General features: G+C 49.0%; 1 protein-coding gene across 1 annotated transcript in view; it reads right to left on the bottom strand.

The window, feature by feature from the left end:
• Ncf2 (neutrophil cytosolic factor 2) overlaps positions 1-21,620 on the bottom strand; it is a 33,981-nt gene that overhangs the window by 6,622 nt on the left and 5,739 nt on the right. Inside the window, exons 3-10 of the mRNA XM_052200821.1 lie at positions 16,350-16,458; positions 11,924-12,058; positions 8,212-8,319; positions 6,360-6,419; positions 5,133-5,176; positions 2,052-2,193; positions 1,791-1,859; positions 192-267 (exon numbers count right to left, since the gene is read on the bottom strand). Coding sequence (XP_052056781.1) covers positions 192-267; positions 1,791-1,859; positions 2,052-2,193; positions 5,133-5,176; positions 6,360-6,419; positions 8,212-8,319; positions 11,924-12,058; positions 16,350-16,458 — 743 coding nt within the window. The remainder of the gene's footprint in view (positions 1-191; positions 268-1,790; positions 1,860-2,051; positions 2,194-5,132; positions 5,177-6,359; positions 6,420-8,211; positions 8,320-11,923; positions 12,059-16,349; positions 16,459-21,620) is intronic.

Raw genomic sequence — 21,620 nt, 5'->3', positions numbered from 1 at the left:
GGTGCATGCTGGGTAAAGCAAGGAGCATGCTGGGTAAAACAAGGGGCATGCTGGGTAAAACAAAGGCCATGTTGGATAAAGCAAGGGACATGCTGTGCAAAGAAACCCGGATTTTCCACATGACTCTGAAAACAGCTGTCTGTTTTTATGAAGCATCTGAGAGAGAGAGTTCTTTTCCCAGGGCCACCTACCTGGTGACAACTGGAGTCTTCCTGGGGGACTAGAATTAGGAGGTGGTGGAATATCGGATTCCAGGGAGGTATCTTCCTGGAGGTGACAAAAGGAAATAAAACGGTCAGACAAAAAGCATGAGAGGGCTTCCTTGGAAAGAGGCTGGTTGCAAATGGCCTCCTAAAAGTGGACCGCTATGACACAGGGGAATGACTAAGGAGACGGGGCTAATTCCCAGCAGTGATAAGAACCCTAATGTAGTGGGTTAAAATTAATAAAGAGTACCACCCTGCCAGGCCTCTGCACCAAGTCCCGGCTGGTCCAGCTCCCACTCCTTCCACGTACTCGGTAAAGCATGACTCTTAACCTTAAATAGTTAACTAAATATCTTTATGTATACAAAACTCCCAATTACATAATGCCAATTTGCAATGATAAAGTCTTGTCCCAATATTTCTAACCTCTCCAAAACACCAGAAATATGTCTGAAGCCATCTGGATATCTGCATCTCCCCCTCTCTGCTCCACTCCAGTCTAGTTCACTCCAGTCTAGTCCACTCCAGTCTAGTCCACTCCAGTCTAGTCCACTCCAGTCTAGTCCACTCCAGTCTAGTCCACTCCAGTCTAGTCCATTCCAGTCTAGTCCACTCCAGTCTAGTCCATTCCAGTCTAGTCCACTCCAGTCTAGTCCACTCCAGTCTAGTCCACTCCAGTCTAGTCCATTCCAGTCTAGTCCACTCCAGTCTAGTCCATTCCAGTCTAGTCCACTCCAGTCTAGTTCACTCCAGTCTAGTCCACTCCAGTCTAGTCCACTCCAGTCTAGTTCACTCCAGTCTAGTCAACTCCAGTCTAGTCCACTCTAGTCTAGTCCACCGAGCCTCCTCTCTCTCTCTCCTCCCCCACTTCTCTTAGCTCCTCCTCCTCCTCTCTCCCCTCCAATCACTGGCCTCTCACTGGCTCAATGTGAATGAATGGGAAATATCTTGCAACACCCTAATGCCCACATACAAAGCCCTTTGCCATCTTTTCGGCCATGTTGAAAACCCGCCAATGTTGGGTGACACAGCACGCTTCCGTCTGAGCTGCAGAGTGTACTAAGAAAGGGAGATTCCATTTCCCATTGGCAGGGCATTTGAAACGTCAAAGCACCTCAATTTTATGACTCAGCAGGGAGCCTCAGCACATGTGTGTCTCGGTCGGTGTGAAGAGAAACTACAGGCTATCATCAGAGTGCCATGTAGCTAAGGATGACAAACTTGTGATCCTCCTGCCTCCGCGTCCCACATGTTAGCAGCATATGGTATCACTTTTGACTTGTTCAGTGCGGAGGATCGAGCCCAGGGCTTCACGCATGCTGTGCAAAGACTCTACCAACGGAGCTACATCCCCAACCCTTATTTCCTTTTTCAATGGTGTTGTACCAACCAAACATGTTGACTTTTCTCCCTGGTGAAGAGTCACGCATGGGAATACCTAGCCCTAACTGTACAAGCTCAGCTCTGGGCATCTGATACCAGCTCCAGTGCCCCGGAACTAGTCAGGGAGGCATCCCTTTCACATCCCTTTCAACTCTAGAGAGAAGAGTGAGAGCAATGGGCTAGGCCTCTGCACAGTGGTACCTGGGGCTGCGACTGTGGGTGAATCCGAAGCTCAACCGGCTCCAGGTAGTTGCAAGGGACAAGTCCCTTCTGCAGGGCCACATTCCAGAACCCGGAAGGGAAAACAAAGACTCGTTAGTACCCAGAACACCCTGCGGCCACGGGTAGGGGCAGCACACAAATGAGGACCCTCGAGAGCTCTTCGAACACCGCAGCGGATACTGTCCCTTTCCCCTTAGCCCCTCCCCGGAGGACCACCACCACCACCACCACTACCAATACCTGTCCATTGAACATGACTGTGGCCCAGTTGTCACTGCCTTTCTTCAAGACAAAGACGATGTTCCCGGGCATGACCTGTAACTCTTCTGGCGTCTCTGGCACAAAGCCAAACAACACACGGTGTGCCTCACCTTCCAGAGCCCTGAGAGGCACACAGAAGACCACGCCCACCACTCAGCTTGGACCACATCCCCTTACTGGGGACGCACTTGACCAGAGACTTAGCTTGGCGCTCACTCTAACTCCACATCCTACCGCCTACCAGACCAGTGCAGGGTGCTGCCTAGAACCCCGACTAGAGAGAAACTGCTTGTGTGTTCCGTAACCTCACAGGAGTCCTCAAGGGACACCACAATGCGATCCAAGAACCCATGAGATGGGTGAAGCCTTGGGCGCCCTGTGCTTCTCCTACACCGACAAACACAAATACTCACTTAAGAGCGGAACACACGGCACCCTGTGCTTGTAACTCCCGGAGCCTGTGGTGTGCCCACAGATGACGATAAACTCCTTTCCTTTAGCACGTAATGAACAGAGCACTCTGTGGACCACACCAACCCCCATTACTCATCCATTGTATTTTGCCTTTGTTTCTTGAGACAGGCTGGCCTGAGCTTTCAACAATCCTCCTGCCTCTGCCTCTCAAAGGCAGGGATTAGAAACGCGAGCCTCTGGGCTGGAGAGATGGCTCAGCAGTTAGTTAAAAGCACTGACTGCTCTTCCAAGGGTCCTGAGTTCAAATCCCAGCAACCACATGGTGGCTCACAACCATCTGTAATGAGATTTGACAATAAATAAATCTTTGGGCTGGAGCAAGCAGAAGTCCGGAGCTTAATTCCCAGCAACCACACCCAACCATCTGAACAACTACCATACTCATATACATAAAATAAATAAATCTTTAAGAAAAAAAAGGAGCTGGGCGGTGGTGGCGCACACCTTTAATCGCAGCACTCTGGGAGGCAGAGGCAGGTGGATTTCTGAGTCTGGTCTACAGAGTGAGTTCCAGGACAGCCAGGGTTACACAGAGAAGCCCTGTCTCGAAAAAACCAAATCCAAAAATAAAAAATAAAAAATAAAAAAAAACAAGAAGAAAAAAAAGAAATGTGAGCCTCCGTAACTTGTTCATTTCTCTATCAAGTCAACTTTCACTTTTGAACGTAAAAGACAACGTTATAGCTTTGGCATAAACAAATTGCGGCTTTCAATGCTAGCCTTGCGTTTGGATCCATTGCTAATGAACACAGAGGGTATTTGAACAAGCACCATGAGTGACACTGGGCCAATCCTTCCTAAAAGATATTTTTTGCTTTACTTTATTGAACTTGCTTCATTTCTATTTTTAAAGCTTTAGTTATCGTGTCTGGGGGTGGGGCATGTGTGCCGCAGGGCACAAGCGGTTAGGGGACAATTCTGTGTAGTCATTTCTCTCCTTTCCACCTCTATGTGAATTCGAGGCTCCAGCCTGGGTCAGCAGACTCGCACAGCCGGCTCGGCTCCTCTCCCCATCCCCACCCCCACCCCACCCCCACCCCACCCCCACCCCCAGCCCGAGCATCTCAGGACCACACTTTTGGTTCTGCTGCCTTTAGCTTTAACTAACACACACAGTATTAGGTTTCATGGTAGCACTTTTCAAATAAAGTTTGACTTTGTTGATTTTTCCTCTCTTTCTCTCAAACGCCACTCTTTCCACCCCGGGGCCTTTCACACACACACACACACACACACACACACACACACACGTCCCATCCTCCTCCTGCGCCCATGTCACAGTGTCCCATCACCCTCTCCTCCCTTTCTTTAACCTTCCTTTTGTACTCTCCTGGCCTGATAGGCAATCCTGTGAGGACAGCCAGCTACCGAGTGGCTAGCGGGCAGGTGGCACCCGGCGAGGGTATAGATCCCTAGGGTGGATGAACCCCAGGCGGGTGGGATCGCCTCGTGCTACTCAGAATGGAAAGCGATTTAAAACTTCTTGCAATTGTTTCTTTGGTTGTTTATCAGACAAGGAGGGGAATTATTTGGCTCTAGCCAGCCTCTAACCCCACCCCCACCCCACCCCTTGTAGCCGAGGCTAGCCTCAGTCCTTATTCTCCTTTCTCCCCTAAGGAGAAAGCTGGGTCCCAGGTCTTGCCTTTCACAGACAGGAAGTATGGACAGGGGAGTCACAGTGGCAGAAGGCAGCGAACACCAGGGCAGAGACCACCGCGGTGTGCGAAGGGGGATGGAGAACCAGGCAATGAAAAGCACAGCGGAGAAACTGCAGCATCTTTGCCTATGTTAGCCGTGCCCCTCCCCCTTCGTGGCCCCCTCGAGGCCCCCCACACACGTTACCCCTCCACACCCGGAGAGTCTCATTCGCGCCGCCTCAGTGTGTGTGGGAGGCTGCCCAGGAAACTGCCCATGCTGGGACGTTTGTGCCCCCTCAGCCCTGCCTTTGTTTTCAAAGTCCCGGCCTGATGCTATCCGGAATGAAACCTCTTCTGCCCAGAGAACTTGGGGATGAGCCCCTTCAAGCCCTTCACTTTGGGACTGCCTGTAGCACCCCCCAACCCGACACACACACACTTTTCCTCACCCCCCACCATTATTGGAGAGGGAAGAAGGCTTGCTTTGTTCCATAGGATTTTTTAGCTGAGGTTAGACCACTCTGCTTCTCAGTTTACTGAGTGACTGACTTCCTTTTCTTGAGTCTTCCCCCTTCTTCAGAAAACGCGTGTCAGTGGTGAGTGACAGCGCCCACACAGGCAGGAGACTCTGTGATAGCTTCTGGAATCTAGAGAGCTTCGGGGGGGCCTATCTATAGTCCGGACAAAACTGCCCTCTCACCTCAGACCTGGGCTTCCATTCTAGGGTGGCCACACCCACTGGGATCCCAGGTTGCTGCAGCCACGCCTCCAGTGGTCACCCCACCATAAGACTCCCATCCCAACTACATCATTTGGTCCTAACTTAGAATCAGGAGAAGCCTACCATCTTTCAGACCCTTACTGCCATCAAGTCAGACGTAGAGTGTGGGCATTCCTAAATCTAACTTACCTGACAGAGTGTGGGTGTGCAGACCTAAATCTAACTCACCTGAAGATCTCTGGGGTTTTGGGTCTGGGTGGAGGCTCTGCCGACTGTGGGACATTCAGGAGAAATGAAGAGGGGGAGGATGACCAGAGAAAGACGGAGGGGAGGGAGAGAACAGACTGTTAATGGTAATTTGGAACATTGCTCCAGATCCAAAAGCAAAGATTTCTGGGTGGTCTCCGGGGCAAAGGCACAATTCAGAAAATTCACAAATCTCCAGCTGGGGTCTGGAGAAGGTTTGAGCCTCAACTTGACCCTTTCCCAGTATTTTCCAAAAGTCTACAATTAACGTTTGCCACAGTAGGTGACATTTTGGGGTAGTTAAAATGAACTCAGCAGTCACTGGTCAGACAAGTCTCCCTTTAATGTATCTTCCCTGTTCTTCACTGAATGTCATAAAGTCTGTCATCTGGGACTTTCCTTCCTTGTCCTCTAGCTGGGCTGCGACTCCTGGGACTACAGCCAGCCTCTCTCCAACTTTAATGCCAAAAGGAGACAAGGAATCTAGATGCTGGCCCTCTCTTTGCCCCTTTGCTCATCCTGTCACCACGGCCCAAGCACAGGTCACATTACGGTCAGCTAGCAATCAGCCTGCCCCAGATTTGAAGTGAGGATTAGTGCTGCCCTAGAGAGTGTATATACCGATGGCAGGGAGGTGACGAGGCCCACGGTCCCTTCCTTTGCTAATGCTGATCATTCTTCTTACCCAACACCCCCTTATACAACCAAGCTTGAGGTCTCCTTAATCTGCTCCACTGCCTTCCAGTCACAAGCCTTCTCTCTGTCTCTGAACCAACTGCCACATGCCATCAGGAACCATCTCTCTGAGCCCAGCTCGGGCTGGCAGCCTGCCTTGTGTTCCCAAAGGAATCTCTTGTACAGGAGCAAAGGGCTAGCTAGAGCCAGGAGACCAAAGCCCCCAGGCTCCAAGCCCTGCCATTCCATTCCCTGCAACCCATGCGCCGGAACCCATGAAGAGGCTCTATTACAAAACTTCCTGGGTGCAGGGGATGCTCGAGGTCTCATGAGGTGATCAACGATCTCTTAGGACTCATAAAGAGTGGATTGGGATTTGGAAGAGCCAGTGAGCCAGAGGCAGAGGATGGGAGACAGAGCTGACTCTGTGGGCTCACGACCAGCCATGTAAACTGAGACTGAGTCGGGGTCAGACACTCAGCCATGAGTGTCTGAAGGAACTCTTGTGATCAGCTTGTCAGACCACAGCCTCACCTGTGGCTGCAGAGGGGCGAAGCCAGAAAAGTTGTCCTGGTGAACCACAGATGCTACAACCTGAAACAGACAAGAGAGGGTGAGCTCGCCGCTGCTGCCGGGTTCCGTTTGCCCGTTGTAGGTGTCTTTCCGGAAGACCTCCTCCTTCCTCAAACCACAGGGCCATTGTCACTCGTGTAGATGACAGAGGGAGATGGGAGGTAAGGTGCGTCTTCTGGATTAGAACTCTCACCCTCTCTTTTAGTTAAAAAACAAATAAACAAAAACCATGAAAAACTGCTGGTATTCATATAACATCAAATCATCAAATTAACCATTTTAAGTGAAAAAGTCTGTGGTATCTCATATAACCACAATACTTTGCAACATTAAATGTTATCTGGTGCCAAAACATTTTAATCACCCCACAAAAGAAAATGTTGGAGCTACTAAGATTAGCTACTAAGATTACAGTCTCCTTTCCTAGCCTGGCGACACAACTTTGTAGACTTTATATCAATAGAATTGTATAGTGTGTACCTTTTCTCCTCATTTTTCATGGTGTGTGTGTCTGTAGTGTGTGTGTGTGTTTGTGTGTGTATCTGTGTGTGTGTGTTTGTGTGTGTATCTCTGTGTGTGTGTGTATGTGTGTGTGTGTGTGTCTGTGTGTGTGTGATGCCTGGGGGCACATTTGTATGTCTGAACGTGCAAGTAAAGCTTGCAGGTTAATCTAAGCACCATCCTCAATTGCTCTTCCGCCAAGTTCAGAGAAGCAGGGTCTCTCAGTCAGGCTCTGAGCTAACTGCTACAGGCAGTCTTGCTCACTCTGAGGACCCATCTCCACCTTCTGACTCTGGAATCACCATGGCTACCTGTGGTATAAGCAGGTTCTAGGGATCTGGAATCCAGCCCTTACATTTACACAGCAAACACTTTAACAACTGAGCTCTCTCCCCAGTCCTCAAGCATGGCATTTCTGTTTCTTCTAGACAATATACATCTCCATCCATGTTGGAGCATGCATTAGTATTTCTCCTTCTTGTGGGTGAGTAGTCCGCGCTATGGACATATCACACGCATATATTCAGTCATGTATTGATGGCTCTTTTCAGGGTATTTCTATTAGTCTCTATGATTCTGCCAGGTCCAACTACCCAGACTGGGCAACTCACGTCCAAACTGTCAAAGTCAAATGCAGATTGGATAAGGTACTACTGCCTCACCTCAAGTCATGTCTGAAAGAAGACCTGTGTTCAGAAGAAATGCAGCTAAAGAAGGATTCTGGACATAGGGCTATGAAAATGGGAGGGATTCCCAGGAATCCTGAGTAGTGATTTGCAAGAGCATTGAGCCAAGGGCATCTCCTGCTGGTCCTCTCCCATAACACTCTCCCAACTATCAGTGAGCCCCTTTCCCCCGCTATGTCCTTTTTCCTTTGCCTCTGTCCCAAGACTCAGCATCCCTGAGGAGGAACCTCAGGAGTTGGTGATGATGGAAGAAACTGGAAGGTCCTGGAGAGAATAAACTGGAAGTGTTCATTCCTTACTGTCGGTAAGATCCTCACTGCTGGCCAGGCGGTGGTGGCGCACGCCTTTAATCCCAGCACTCTGGGAGGCAGAGGCAGGCGGATTTCTGAGTTCGAGGCCAGCCTGGTCTACAGAGTGAGTTCCAGGACAGCCAGGGCTACACAGGGTTTTTCCTGTCTTGAAAAACCAAAAACCAAAAAACACACACATACACACAAAAAGATCCTCACTGCCATCCCTGAGTGCCACAGGGTGGGAACAGGAGGGCATGTCTTCTTGAAACCTTGCCACCTGGCCCCATGCAATCCAGGGCACAGGAGAAGTGGAAAGATGGACAGCCCACCTACCGTAGCCTTGCCCAGATAGTCCTTTTTGGCCAGCTGAGCCACCTGCCTCTCGTTTGGACGGAACAGCCGACCCACAGGGATCACCACCGGCTCGTACAGCTTCTGCTTCTGTAATAGAATGATTAGTCACAGGTCACTCAACAGTATTGGGTTCATTCTGAGCAATGTGCTGTCAGGTGAGCATCACCATGAGTGTGCCGGGACAACCGCGGTGGCTCAACCTTTGTGGACTATGTGATTGGTTGGTAAAGCATCTTTGTATGTCAGGACTGTCTCTCTTTGTCTGAGAATGGGAGTGGTAAAACCATTCCTGCTTTCCTCATCAAATGAATCATTGGAAAACATCTCAACAGAAGAGCTCTTTCAAACCATAGCTTGTTATTTGAGAGGGCTAGGTAAGAGCGGTTGGGTTGATTTATTATTAATTCTTTGAGAATGTCAATGCATTTTGGTCATATTCAGCTAACTCCTCCTCTTAACTTTTATCAGAACCAACATCACTTCCTTAATCTTCATAACGTTGTGACCTTTGTTTACCTGTTTGAAACAAGGTCTTACTATGTAGCCTTAGCTGGTCTGGAACTCATGATGTAGACCAGGCTGGCCTGGAATTCACAGAGATCTGTCTGTCACTGTCTCTGCAGTGCTGGGACTAAAGGTATGTGCCACCCACCATATTCAGTCTTTTTTATTTAAAATAAATATATTTATTATATATAAATATATATAATATATGTATATGCATATGGATGTATATATACACATATATACATGCATATATATATACCCCTGTCTTAGTCAGGGTTTCTATTCCTGAACAAAACATCATGACAAATAAGCAAACTTGTGAGGAAAGGGTTTATTCAGCTTACATTTCCATACTGCTGTTCATCACTAAAGGAAGTCAGGACTGGAACTCAAGCAGGTCAAGATACAGGAGCTGATGTAGAGGCCATGGAAGGATGTTCCTTACTGGCTTGCTTACCGTGGCTTGCTCAGTCTGCTCTCTTACAGAACCCAAGACTACAGCCCAGGGATGGCACCACCCACAAGGGGCTCTCTACCCTTGATCTCTAACTGAGAAAATGCCTTACAGCTGGATCTCATGGAGGCATTTCCTCACCCGAAGCTCCTTTCTCTGGGATAACTCCAGCTTGTGTCAAGTTGACACACAAAACCAGCCAGTACAACCTCTTAAGTCCAGTTTGTGTTATTTATATTCTTCTGCATGTGGCTATCCACTGAGTACGGTTGACCTATCAGGAGCCACACCCCTTAAAAAAAAAAAGCCTGGCTCTCCTTCCCCTTAGAAGCCACCAACTGTCCATAGCTCTTCAATTAGGGATTGGGGTTTCATGAACCCCTTTCTGCCCCATGCTAGAAGGTTGACTGGCTTGATCCTCTACAGGCAAGCACAGATGCTGTGAGTTCAGTGCATGGTCCTGCCATGTCTAAAAGATGCTATTTTATTCTGGTCCTCCATGACCTCTGGCCCTTACATTTTTTCTGTCCCCCTCATCTGCTTTGGCCCTGAGCTTTGGCACTAGGATGTGACACAGATCCTGTGACAAAGTGACAAAGTGACAAAGATAGGATGTCCCACTTGCATCGGAGCATCACTTGGCCATTGATTCTCTGTCCTTGGACAAATTGTGGGTTTCTGTGTTAACCACCATCCACTGCTCCACTGCACAAAGAGACTGGTCTGATGAGGACAGAGGCTGTGGTAAACTATAGGGACTGAGGTACAAGGTTAAAGGGCAGCGTGATACTGTGCCCTTTTAGCCAAGTGATAGTAGTAGGTTCACTTTTGGGGCCTGTGAGCTCACCAATGATGGGTCTGTGGTCAGTGTTGCAGCACAGGCATGAGGTTCTGCCTATGCAGCGGGCCATAAATTCAATCATGAAGTAGTTGGTTACCCCGGAGCATGCATGCCACTGTTGCATCCCTGGACAGGTCTGACAACACTGCTCATCACTCCGGTTCACCAGGCTCACAGCTGAGTAAGACTTTTCTCCCAGCAGCCTGTGTAGAATCTTCTAGTATCATCCGAGCTAGCCAGGATGGAGAAAGCTTCTGGGTCACCACCAACTTGATTCTCTGCGTCCTGTGACCAGTGTGTGTGCGCGCTGTCTTAAGCAATGGGATCTTGTTGGAGCTCCCTACACAGAGGATGGTGCTCATCCCAGAAGCTCAGTGCCAGGTGTGGGATACTTCCTCTTGAACTGACAGACAGGAGCATCCAGAAGACCCCCCCCCCCCAAAAATACAATACAGACTACTTTCAATGCTCTTGGTTGCCTACTGGAAGCAGTTGGCTTTAACCTCACTTTATATTGGTATTATTTACCCAACACTCTCTTTTTCCAGAGCACTGACCCTTTTCCACTCTGTGTAGTATCTTGAATTTCTGCCCCAGCATAGAGGACACCACTGCTGGGAGCCAAACTGACCTTACTTTATGTTTAGAGTTCATTTTAAAGATAGGCTTAGGTTTTGACTTCTCCTCAGCTACACACCTTGGAGAAATTGACTGGTCAATGGTCACTGTGCCCTCCCAGAAGAAGAAAACATCTTACAGCTGCCAGAGATTCACCTTGGCTGATTGCCCGGGCTACATGAAGAGTCCCACTTGCTCACTTCTTCCCTTACCTGTATAAATTCCCTGAGAAAATACAGTTTTTGAGGCCTTGAACAGTTAATTAGTCTTGACCTTGTTCTTCTCGTCTCGTCTTTGTTTCTCTGCCCTTCTCTTCTAGGGTCTCCTGTTGAAAACCCCCGAGGGCTGGGGCACACCACTACAAGGATGGCCCAAGAGCCAAGCAAGGGCTCTGACAGGGTTCTCTCAAGAACAAGTATTGTTCATGTACACAGGCATACAAAAACTTGAACCCTCTTCTGGGTGTTTACAGCTTATTTAAAACTAACTTTGAGGGGGTGGGGGCTGGAAGGTGACTCAGAACTTTTTTTTTTTTTTTTTTTTTTGGTTTTTGGTTTTTGGTTTTTTGAGACAGGGTTTCTCTGTGTAGCCCTGGCTGTCCTAGAACTCACTCTGTAGACCAGGCTGGTCTCGAACTCAGGACTCTGCCTGTCTCTGCCACCCAAGTGCTGGGATTAAAGGCGTGCGCCACCACCGCCTGGACTCAGAACTTAAGAGCACTTTCTGCTCTTCCAGAGGGCCAGAGTTTGGTTCTCAGCACCCACATCAGACAGCTCACACCTGCCTGTGACTCCCACTCCAGAGGATCCAACACCTTTGCGGATGCTGTGACCACCTACCCACACACGGGGATTCTCACACATAGTCACATGATTTAAAATAAAATAGAATGAAATATCCAAATGTGACTGTGACTAATCATCCTCACAATGCCTTGGTAGACCAGGAACATTTTGGTGGGAACCATGTTGAACCTGGCACTGTGCCAGACAGCTAGGACTCAGGGCAAGTGAACACAGCCTCTGTCTTCACGGTGCTTGAAGGCTTCACAGTCCCAAGAAGCCACAGTTATTTCCCAGGGCTCTACTATACGAGACCCAGGGGTTGTACAGTTCCATTCTCTAGGGTGTGGCTTCTTAGCTCAAATACAGAATGGAAGAAGATGTTAAAAGAACATTTGTTGGCCAGAACCAAAGAAGAAAACACTCCCCATCCTGGTATCCTAGGAAACAAATGGGACTCCAAGGAAACCCATCCACCACCATACTCACCCAGATGCTTTCCATGGCCTTGTCAATCTTGGAGTGCCTGGGCTCAGACTTCATGTTTGTCGCCAGTGCTAACTGCTCTTCTGCTTTTTTCCATTCCTCTTTCTTGGCGTGCATGAGAGCGATATTATACAACACCTGGAAGAGCAGAGGCCACACCAGACTTGAATCTGCTCCAAAACCAGGGACCAGAGAAGGATTCACAGGTACACACAGGGAATGCAATCCTTTCCCAGGATTGCGGGAATAGCCAACAATTATTTTAGCTACTGAGTTATGTCAGACACAAGCAGTGTTAGGAAAACACTTTATCAGGCCTAAAGCCATAATCAAGTGCATTCTTTGACAACCAAGTAGGTTGTCAGGAGGGGACAAGAGCCAGTGTGCTGTTCTGATAGAGAAAAACAGAGCTTTCCTAGGGCCCCTTGGGGAGGCAGAGGCAGAGTTGGGGAGGAAAGTGAGTGTGTGCGCTCTGATCCCAGTTCTTGCCATTGAACCTGGGCTGAGCTACAGGCCCAGCCGGTGAGAAAAGGTCCCAGATGCATTGTTCTGAGCCAACAGACCCCGGCTAGGATTCCATGAACAGCCCGACTGTAACATAGCAGCGTGCATGAGACTACTCCATGGTCAAAGCCTACGGGAGGAGGAAAGAGAGTTTCCATACCTAGAGCCCAGGGAAACACTGCAGCTGCAGGGAAGGGAATGGCAGAACTCCCCAGGCCTTGAGTTGAATTGTGGATTCACCAGTGTCTGCTTTATTATAATGCTCCACAAACTACACAAGAACCAATTACGCTTTTGTACATATTAATAAGATAAAAGAATGTTAGGAAGTTCCGCGGGTCTGTTCTGTAGCAAGAACTGAAGGCCTCTTGCCAACAAATAATTCTACCATGCTAGGCACACCTGGGTGATGGGACTGGCGTCTACATGGAGGTAATAACTTGTGGTGCTGGTGTCGATGCTGGGAGCCAGGCTCAACCCCAGAACAAAGCTCTAGTTTCCCTTTCACAGTTAGCTCTGAGGACAGATGAGCTGGTACCTTCTGCACAGGTCATCGATGGCTTAGAAGGGTTGAAATAACCTTTTTTCACATGTATTTATTGAATGTGTGAGTCATGGCGCATGTGCAGAGGTCAGAAGCCAACGTGTAGGAGTCAGTCCTTTCCTTCTTTCGTGTGGGTCCAAGGGTTTGAACTAAGGTCATTTTGCAACCTTAGCTACAAGCAACTCCAAACCATTGAGCCATCCCACCAGGCCCAAGGACTCAGGATTTGGACTCAAGATTTTGTTTTTAAAACTGAACTATAGTACAAAAGAGAAATACATTCAGTAGAAAGAGGACTTCGGAGTTTTAATTTTGATCTTTTCCCACGCTATTGACACACCGCAAAACCCTCTTGCAATTCGGTTAGTGTCGTAGGGCCTTGCCTCCTGCTCTGCCTTCAACCACAAAGGAAAGTGAGCGACCTACTGGCGGGAAGGTTGGGGTAGTGTGTGGGGGTGGGAGGTGTCTCTGTCACCACCATGACCAGAGGAATAAAAATCCATGGGAGACAAGAAGGCAGTTTAGTTCAAAACAACTAAGTAGCCATTGTTGGTTCAAACTCTGAGAGTCTGACCCTGAGTGGTTTATTTTAGATGTATTTAAGCACAGCACAGTTTGGTGGAACTTAGTCCTGTGTGTACAAGAAAGCACAAAGTAAGCTAAGTAAAGATCTGAGGTGACAACCCAGGCACTTTTTAAAGGACATGTGACATCCTCCGTACAGATGGACTCTGAGCAAGCCGGGTCATAGTGCTTGCCTTTAATCCAGCACTCAGAGGCAGGGGCAGTGAATTTCTGAGTTCAAGGCTAGCCTGGTCTACAGGGTGAGTTCCAGGATAGCCAAGGCTACACAGAAAAAAAAAAATCTGTCACAAAACAAAACAAAGAAAGAAACAAAAGATGGGGTCTAAAGATTGGCTGAGAAAAATAAGATTATGGTAGTGTCCTGGCTGGTTTTGTGTGTCAGCTTGACACAGGCTTGAGTTATCACAAAAAGGAGCTTCAGGTAAGGAAATGCCTCCATGAGATCCAGCTGTGGGGCATTTTCTCAATTAGTGATCAAGGGGGGAGGACCCCTTGTGGGTGGTGCCATCCCTGGGCTGGTAGCCTTGGGTTCTATAAGAGAACAGGCTGAGCAAGCCAGGGGAAGCAAGCCAGTAAGGAACATACCTCCATGGCCTTTGCATCAGCTCCTGCTTCCTATCCTGCTTGAGTTCCAGTCCTGACTTCCTTTGGTGATCAACAGCAGTGTGGAAGTGTGAGCTGAATAAACCCTTTCCTCCCCCAACTTGTTTCTTGGTCGTGATGTTTGTGCAGGAATAGAAACTCTGACTAAGACAGGTAGGGTCTGGGGAAATCACGTGTGGTCTGGGCTACACAGCACAAAGGTCACCAGCTATTAACCACATCCGCCCCAGCCCTCTGGGTTGATAGCGGGTTATACCTTCTTCCCTTTGAAGGAACAACACCGTGTGTTTAACATTCTGGGTTTCCCTAGTGTTTCTCTGTGAGCACATGGACCTCCATGTCTGGCACAACACACTGGTGTGCTGTGTCTATAATAAAACAACAATCTCTTCTGGTGCATCTGAAGACAACTAGAGTGTACTCACATATAACAAATAAATAAATCTTTAAAAAGAAAAAGAGAGTGAGAGATGGGTTTTTAAGATACGGACAGAACCTGTCATCATAAGTTGAGAAGCATGTGGCACAACCTTGGCTGCCCATTACTATTTACAACATGTGACAGAAAAGAGACACAACAAGCTTTAAAATTTTATAATTTTTTTTCTCAGTTGCTTTCTCTTAAGGCCTTTCCCCATAACCAGTTTTTGTGTTTTTGTTGTTGTTGTATTTTGGTTTTTTTTTTTTTTTTTTTTTTTCACTAGACCTTGAGACTCCTCAGCAAGAATGGCTTAAGTAGAGAAATGACTTGTTTCCTGATCCCTGGGTTGTTTGGACCCTAACAACAGAGAAGACGCCCTCCGGTGAAGGAGTTGCTTGGTACCACAAGGCCCACTTCTTTTTCTAGAGCTGTCTGCTCACCCCCTTCATGGCTGTAAGTGACAAGTAGCCCTCGGTGTTTGCAGACCATTTTGATCACGGTAAAGTGAGGTGGGACACTCCTGTCATCTAGTGAGGAGAAGCCAGAGACAGAACCAAAAATCCCACCAGGCACAGGGCAGACCCTGTAACCAAGTGTTTGCTACAACTTATGGAGAGCAATAATCCCTGTCCTTGGGGAACCAGCCTCTCACCAGCCAATTCCCAAAGCAAAGGCACATCTTCCCTGGTGAGCAGTGGTTAGCTGTGTGCCTGCTACAGAGCACGACCGCCCCATGTCCCCAGGGACTCGGGCAGAGAGAGAACCTATTTTTATTTGCATCTCCAAGCAACCCTGGAGATGCTTCACTTCTTGTGCCTGAGAAACCGAAGCAAAAGAAGACATTTGTTCAGCAAGGCTTCTAAATAAAGGTCAATGACATTTCCAGGGGGTTTTGTTTTTAAGGCCGGTGGTGTATATTTGGAAGTTTGATAGGGAAGGTTATTTGTGGAAGAAAAGTTCATAAACTCACAAACCAAAGCCAGCCATGCCTGTCCTTTTTAGTAATACAGGGAAGAAGTTGTCCTTGTTTGGAGAACTTCACCTCACTGAGTACTCAGTGCCTCTCTTCAACAGACCTGTACCAAAGGCCCACAGTCTGTCTTCCAGTGTTAGCGGAGCACCTAGCAGGTTGCAGCAGGTTCCTCACAGACAGAGAACCCATGATTTCGAACATGGCAGAGTAATGCTGAGCAAAAAGCTTGTCAGCTTGAATTGTCAAGTAAAATATGCAAATTGCTGAGTAAAGCATGGAAATTATGGAGTAAAATATGCAAATCGATGAGTAAAATATGCAAATTTCTGTGACTACTCTCCCAGGCCATCGCACACTCCTGTCTGGTCTCCCTTCGAAGCACACAATGAGCTTATTTTTGCATTGGCTTTTGAGTCAGAAACTAAGAAAAGAAACTTTCCCTCTCAGGTATCCAATGACTCTATAAGGAGCCCGAAATCATCCAATCTCCCTCCCCTCCTCGCTCCTTTCCTCTCCCCTCGCTCTCTCCTTTTCTTTCCTCCCTTTGTCAGATCCTGGGCCTCCCACACACCAGGAAAACACTTTTTCACCTCTAAGCTACAACACACAGAGAAGAATCTTCATTGCTGTCAGACTGAGGGTCCCCACAGGCTGTGCTGGTTAGCCCCAGCGTTTTCTTAACAGACAACCAGAGTCCCAAGGCACAGAGGTTACGTGGTGACTTCAGCAAGCCGCTGCCAGACCAAATAGAGCACGGGGCTTCCAAACGGTCCTCGCAGGGTCATCCATGCCTCCTTACCTCACAGGCAAACAGCTTGAACTGCAGCCCCAGGATCTTATAGTCTATCAGCTGGTTCCCACGAAGCTGCGTCAAGGCCTCTTTAAGGTCTTTGATGGCAAGGTCGTATCTGCATGACAGGGGGGAGAAGAAAGCTGGTCCCATGCTGGTCATGGAGAAAGAAGTGCAGAACCCACGCCTCCGTGTTTCTCCGTTCCCCATCCATCCCACTAAAAGAGGCACTCCTGTTCTGTTTGGCCTCTTCTCCATCTTCACCAGCCCTGAGCTCAAAGACTCTACAGGCTAGGCATGATTTTGGCACACTGGGGCTAACCAGCACAGCCTGTGGGGACCCTCAGTCTGACAGCAACGAAGATTCTTCTCTGTGTGTTGTACACATAGCTCCCACCTTTCTGATGACCTGAGTGTCCTTCAAACCCAGCTCTCAGTCTCACCAGAGAGCTCCAAGCAGGACCAGCCCTCTTCCCTCTGGAAGGGTCCAAAGCAGTCCTCACCACCCTCATCAAGGACAGGTCTGCCTGGCCACAGCTGCCAGGGGTCCCTTGTTACAGCTCTAGCTGTGGGCTGGCACCATCCTCCTGCCCACAGCCTTCGGTATCATCTGTTGAGTCTGGCTTAGCTTTTGGTTTTGTGGCCTCTTGCCTTCTCCACACATTCTGAGAAAGAGGGAGAAGTTACTCTCACACGTATCTCAGGCTATCCTGTAAAGAAGGAGAAGGCAGGCTTCCTGGGCCCATCTGAAAGCACAGACTGTGGGGCTGTTTGGTCCCCGGAAGCGAGGAGAGGGCAGGTGGAGGCGCAGGTGTCCTGTACTCTGAGCAGATGCAGTTTCCACTGTGTTCCACAGACTGTTTGGGAGCAGGGGAAATCTCAGAGGGGACACTTTAAGTGTCATCAGCACTAAGGAACAATCATGCCTTGCTCCCGGCTGAGTTGGCTGAGCAGGTGGTTTTCAGCTGTGGAGACGCCCTGAGTCTGACTGGCACGTTAGGGACTCAGCAGAGTTCGCCACATAATTCTCTGTCTCATCAAGATGTCCACAGGTTTTGTTTTGTTTTAAAGGACAAGTTACCCAGAGTGCTTGTCTTGTGTGAAGAAGCTAGCGGGTGGGGTAGCCCTGCTAAAGTCCATTTGTTGGTGTGTTGTTATTTTGAAATAGGGTCTGATGTATCCAAGGCTGATGTTAAACTCAATATGTAGCCTGGGATGTGTTGGTATTCCGTCTAAGCTCCACCCCACACTTACCTGGCAACAGCCAGGTATGCCCCGCCCCATAGACCTGGCCCACTCCAAAAGGGGCTACTTGCCCGCCCCTCCTCCCTCTCTCTCATCGCTCTGCCTCTTGGCACTCTCACCTCTCTGCCCCTCTTGGGCTCTCCTCCCCTCCCCCTCTCTCCACGTGGTCATGGCCAGCCTCCACTTCTCTCTCTCTCTCTCTCTCTCTCTCTCTCTCTCTCTCTCTCTCTCTCTCTCTCTCTCTCTCTGCCTCTCTAACTCCCATCCTCTGCCCTGAATAAACTCTATTCTATATCATGTCTGTGTGCGTGTGGTCCCTCAGGGGTGGAAGAGGTAACTGGGCATGGGCCCGCCTAGGCACCCCCTTCCCCCACACCACCGTGCCACACTCCCTAAACCCCTCTCTCTCTTTATACCCCATTCATTCCACTGTGCCACACTCCCTAAACCCCTCTTTCTCTTTATGCCCCCTTCATTGATGCCGAAACCCGGGGACAAACCCATCAGGATGTCCTTGAACCTCTTCTTTTTTGTTTTTGTTTTTTTGAGATAGAGTTTCTAGACAGAGACAGATTTTGGTAGCCCTGGCTGTCCTGGAACTCTGTAGACCAGGCTGACCTCGAACTCAGAAATCCGCCTGCCTCTGCCTCCCAAGTGCTGGGCATGTGCCACCACTGCCCGGCTGTCCTTGAACTTCTAATCCTTCTGCTTCTACCCCCTGAATGCTGGATTTTACTCAGTTTATGTGAGGGATCAAGTGACCAATGGCTTCTTGCAAGCTAGGCAAGCGCTCTCCCAGCTGAGCTAGACTCCCAGCCCTGATGGCCATTTCTAAACGGGGATCTTTTGCTTGGCGGCCCCTCCCACCGGCCTGCAGTGTCTCTCCTCAGGCCCGCGCGTGCGACCAGCGGTGCCCACGCAGGGCAAGGCGCTCAGCTTTAGCCCAGGGCTCTGGAGCCCACCGCCCAGGTCTGAGTACGATCAGTTCTGAAAGCAGGCCAGCCCTGCTGGCGCCCTTCCAAGTGCCGCCCTGTGCCATCTGGAGGCTTCCTAAGACATCTGCCCGGAAACAGCCACACCCCCGGAGCAGACAGGCAGGCAGGCAGGCAGGCAGGCAGGCAGGCTCTCCGTCCCAGAGGACTTTCCCTTGGCGGTTCTGTCGCTGACCACACAAGGACGCCTTAGGAACTGCTGAAGCTGCTGTCTGCCGTCTGCTGCCAATACACACACGGTCTAGGGTCCCAGAGCCCACACTCTGAAATATGAGAGTCTCGGTGAGAGGGAGGAGCAGAAACAGGCGACACCCCAGCATGCTGCCCCTGCAGCTCCAACAGAAGGACCGGCCTAAAAGTCTTAGCCCAGCAGGAAGAAGGCCTTGGCTTCCCATTTCTCCCATTTCTAGGCCAGCTCCGCCTTATTCTGAAAGGTCTCACTGGCTTTTATTTCCATAGCCTGAAGATCCTAGTGGTTCATCCTGTGAATGATAACTTACAGTACCCCCCCTGCCCCCTTCTTTGGGATGACAAAGGTTGGGACCTGGAGGTTTGATGGGAGGGAGAGAGCCACCCTGAGCTACCATCTGCTGCTTGGGAAACATCTCTGACTTTATTCTGTTAGAATTAAGAGGCCGGGTAGTGGTGGTGCACGCCTTTGATCCCAGCACTTGGGAGGCAGAGGCAGGCGGATGTCTGAGTTCGAGGCCAGCCTGGTCTACAGTGTGAGTTCCAGGACAGCCAGGGCTACACAGAGAAACCCTGTCTCAAAATCACCAAAAAAACAAACAAACAAACAAACAAAAAACAAAAAATTAAGACAAGCAGCACTGAAGCCAGGTGAGTGTGTGATCAAGGGGACAGATCCTCCTGTCAGGACAGGCCCCAGTGTGTGGGAAGGAACGCCTAATGCACTCAGCACCAACTCACCTCTCTAGATCGCTGTGCACTTCCTTCCGGGCTGCTCAGGGCACTAGCTCACCTTTGCTCTGCACCACAGTCATAGACTGTGACTAAGGAACTAAGGGGACTTAGTTCCCCTTTTTACAGCTATACCTTCCCTGAAGTAGATATTTGTCTACTTCATTTAATACTCATGTAATTAATTCAACACATATGAGTGTGGTAGTTGGAGTGGAATTGGCCCCCATAGGCCCATAGGAAGTGTCACTATTAGGAGATGTGGGCTTGTTAGAAGTGTGTCACTGTGGGAGTAGGGCTTGAGGTCTCATATGCTCAAGATGTGCCCAGTGGCTCAGTCACCTCCTGTTGCCTGTGGATCAAGATGTAGACTTCTCTTTCTCCAGCATCATGTCTGCCTGGACTCTGCCATGCTTCCCACCATGACAATAACAGACTAAACCTCTGAAACTGGAAGCCAGCCCTGATTAAATGTTGCCTTGAGGACTGGATTGGTGGCTCAGTGGTTAAGAGCACGGGCTGCTCTTCTAGAGGTCCTGAGTTCAATTCCAAGCAACCACATGATGGTTCACAACCATCTGTAATGAGATCTGATGCCCTCTTCTGGAGTGTCCGAAGACAGCTACAGTGTACTTACATAAAATCAATAGTTGCTTTGGTCATAGTGACCAAATTCTTCACGACAACGAAACCCTATGCAAGCTGGGTGGTGGTGGCACAAGCCTTTAATCCCAGCACTTGGGAGGCAGAGGCAGGCAGATTTCTGAGTTTCGAGGCCAGCCTGGCCTACAGAGTGAGTTCCAGAACAGCCAGGACTATACAGAGAACCCTGTCTCAAAACAAAACAAAACAAACAAACAAAAAAAAAACCCTATGCAAGACAATGGGTCTGTAAAGAGTTCATTGTTTAAATAATTCCAAAAGAGGCAGGGGTTGTGTATGCCTGCAACCCCCGAGCTCGGGAAGTCAAGGTGAGGAGACCAAGAAATTAAGGCCAGCCTCAGCTACAGAAAAGGTGTCGGGAACAAACAAACGACTTAATGAAAAGAAAAGGCAAGAAAGGAAAAGGAAGGGCAGGGAAGGCAGCTCAGCTGTGAAGCTTTTACTCCACAAGCAGGGGACAAGACTTCAGATCTCAAGGACAGTCACATAACAAAAGCCAAGCTCAGTGGCTGGAGAGATGGCTGGGTGGTTAACTCTGGTGTCCGCTCTCAATGGCCACTGGGGTTTGATTCCAAGCACTCACATGGTGGCTCCTAACCACCCGTCACCTCAGTTCCAGGGGATCTGATACAAACTCTCTGGACTCCATGGGCTTCAGGCGTGTACATGATACACATATGCACCATACATACTTGCACACATGGAGGACATAGTACGGCTGGGTTTTGACTTTTACCTCCTTCCCCTTCCTAAAAACCCTTAGATTACTTTCCTAAAGCTAGCCCCAAGGTCTATTTCCTTATTTGGCCACTTCCTCCTCCTGAGACTGACTACTGAGGTCCAGCTATCAAAGGCCCCCTTTTGGCCATAACAAGCCAATCAAAACAAACCAACCCATCCTAACTCCGGGGTTTCCCTTTTTCCTTTATAAAGTGCCATTTGCCTATGGGCCACATCCACTTCCTCTCTGTCCAGGGGCAGCCCTTTGTCCCCCTGGGGCAAATATCCCTTCCCCTTTTCCCTAGTTCCTTTTTCTAGTCCCTCATCCAGTATTTGTCTTTTATTCCCTTCCCTTTGACCTTCTGGGACAAATTAATCTCCTTTGTGTTGAGAACTTGGTCTTGGTGTGTCCTGGGCTGACTCTGTTCCTTTCACACATAAAATAATCTTAAAAGAAAAAAAAAAAAAAAAAAAACAAGCATGGCGGTGTGCGCCTATACTCCCAGATCTATGGGTGCAGACAAGCAGGTCCTGGGGAATCTACTGGGCAGACAAATGAACAAAGTGGACAACTGTGTGTTCAGTGAGTGAGCTCTGGTCCCCAGGGCTGCGTTGGAAGGCTTTGATCCAAGGGTGTGGTCAGCCTGTAAAGTGGAGTGCTCGGCTGTGACCTTGGCTCATGAACCTGCAAAGGTTCTCTGTAGATGCCGTCAGCTATCTGAGTGAGAATAAAATGTAA

Source organism: Apodemus sylvaticus, chromosome 12 (assembly GCF_947179515.1).
Source record: "Apodemus sylvaticus chromosome 12, mApoSyl1.1, whole genome shotgun sequence".
In the NCBI taxonomy this organism is placed as follows: domain Eukaryota; kingdom Metazoa; phylum Chordata; class Mammalia; order Rodentia; family Muridae; genus Apodemus; species Apodemus sylvaticus.
The sequence above is the reverse complement of the archived record's forward strand: the minus strand, read 5'-3'. Positions and strand labels throughout refer to the sequence as shown.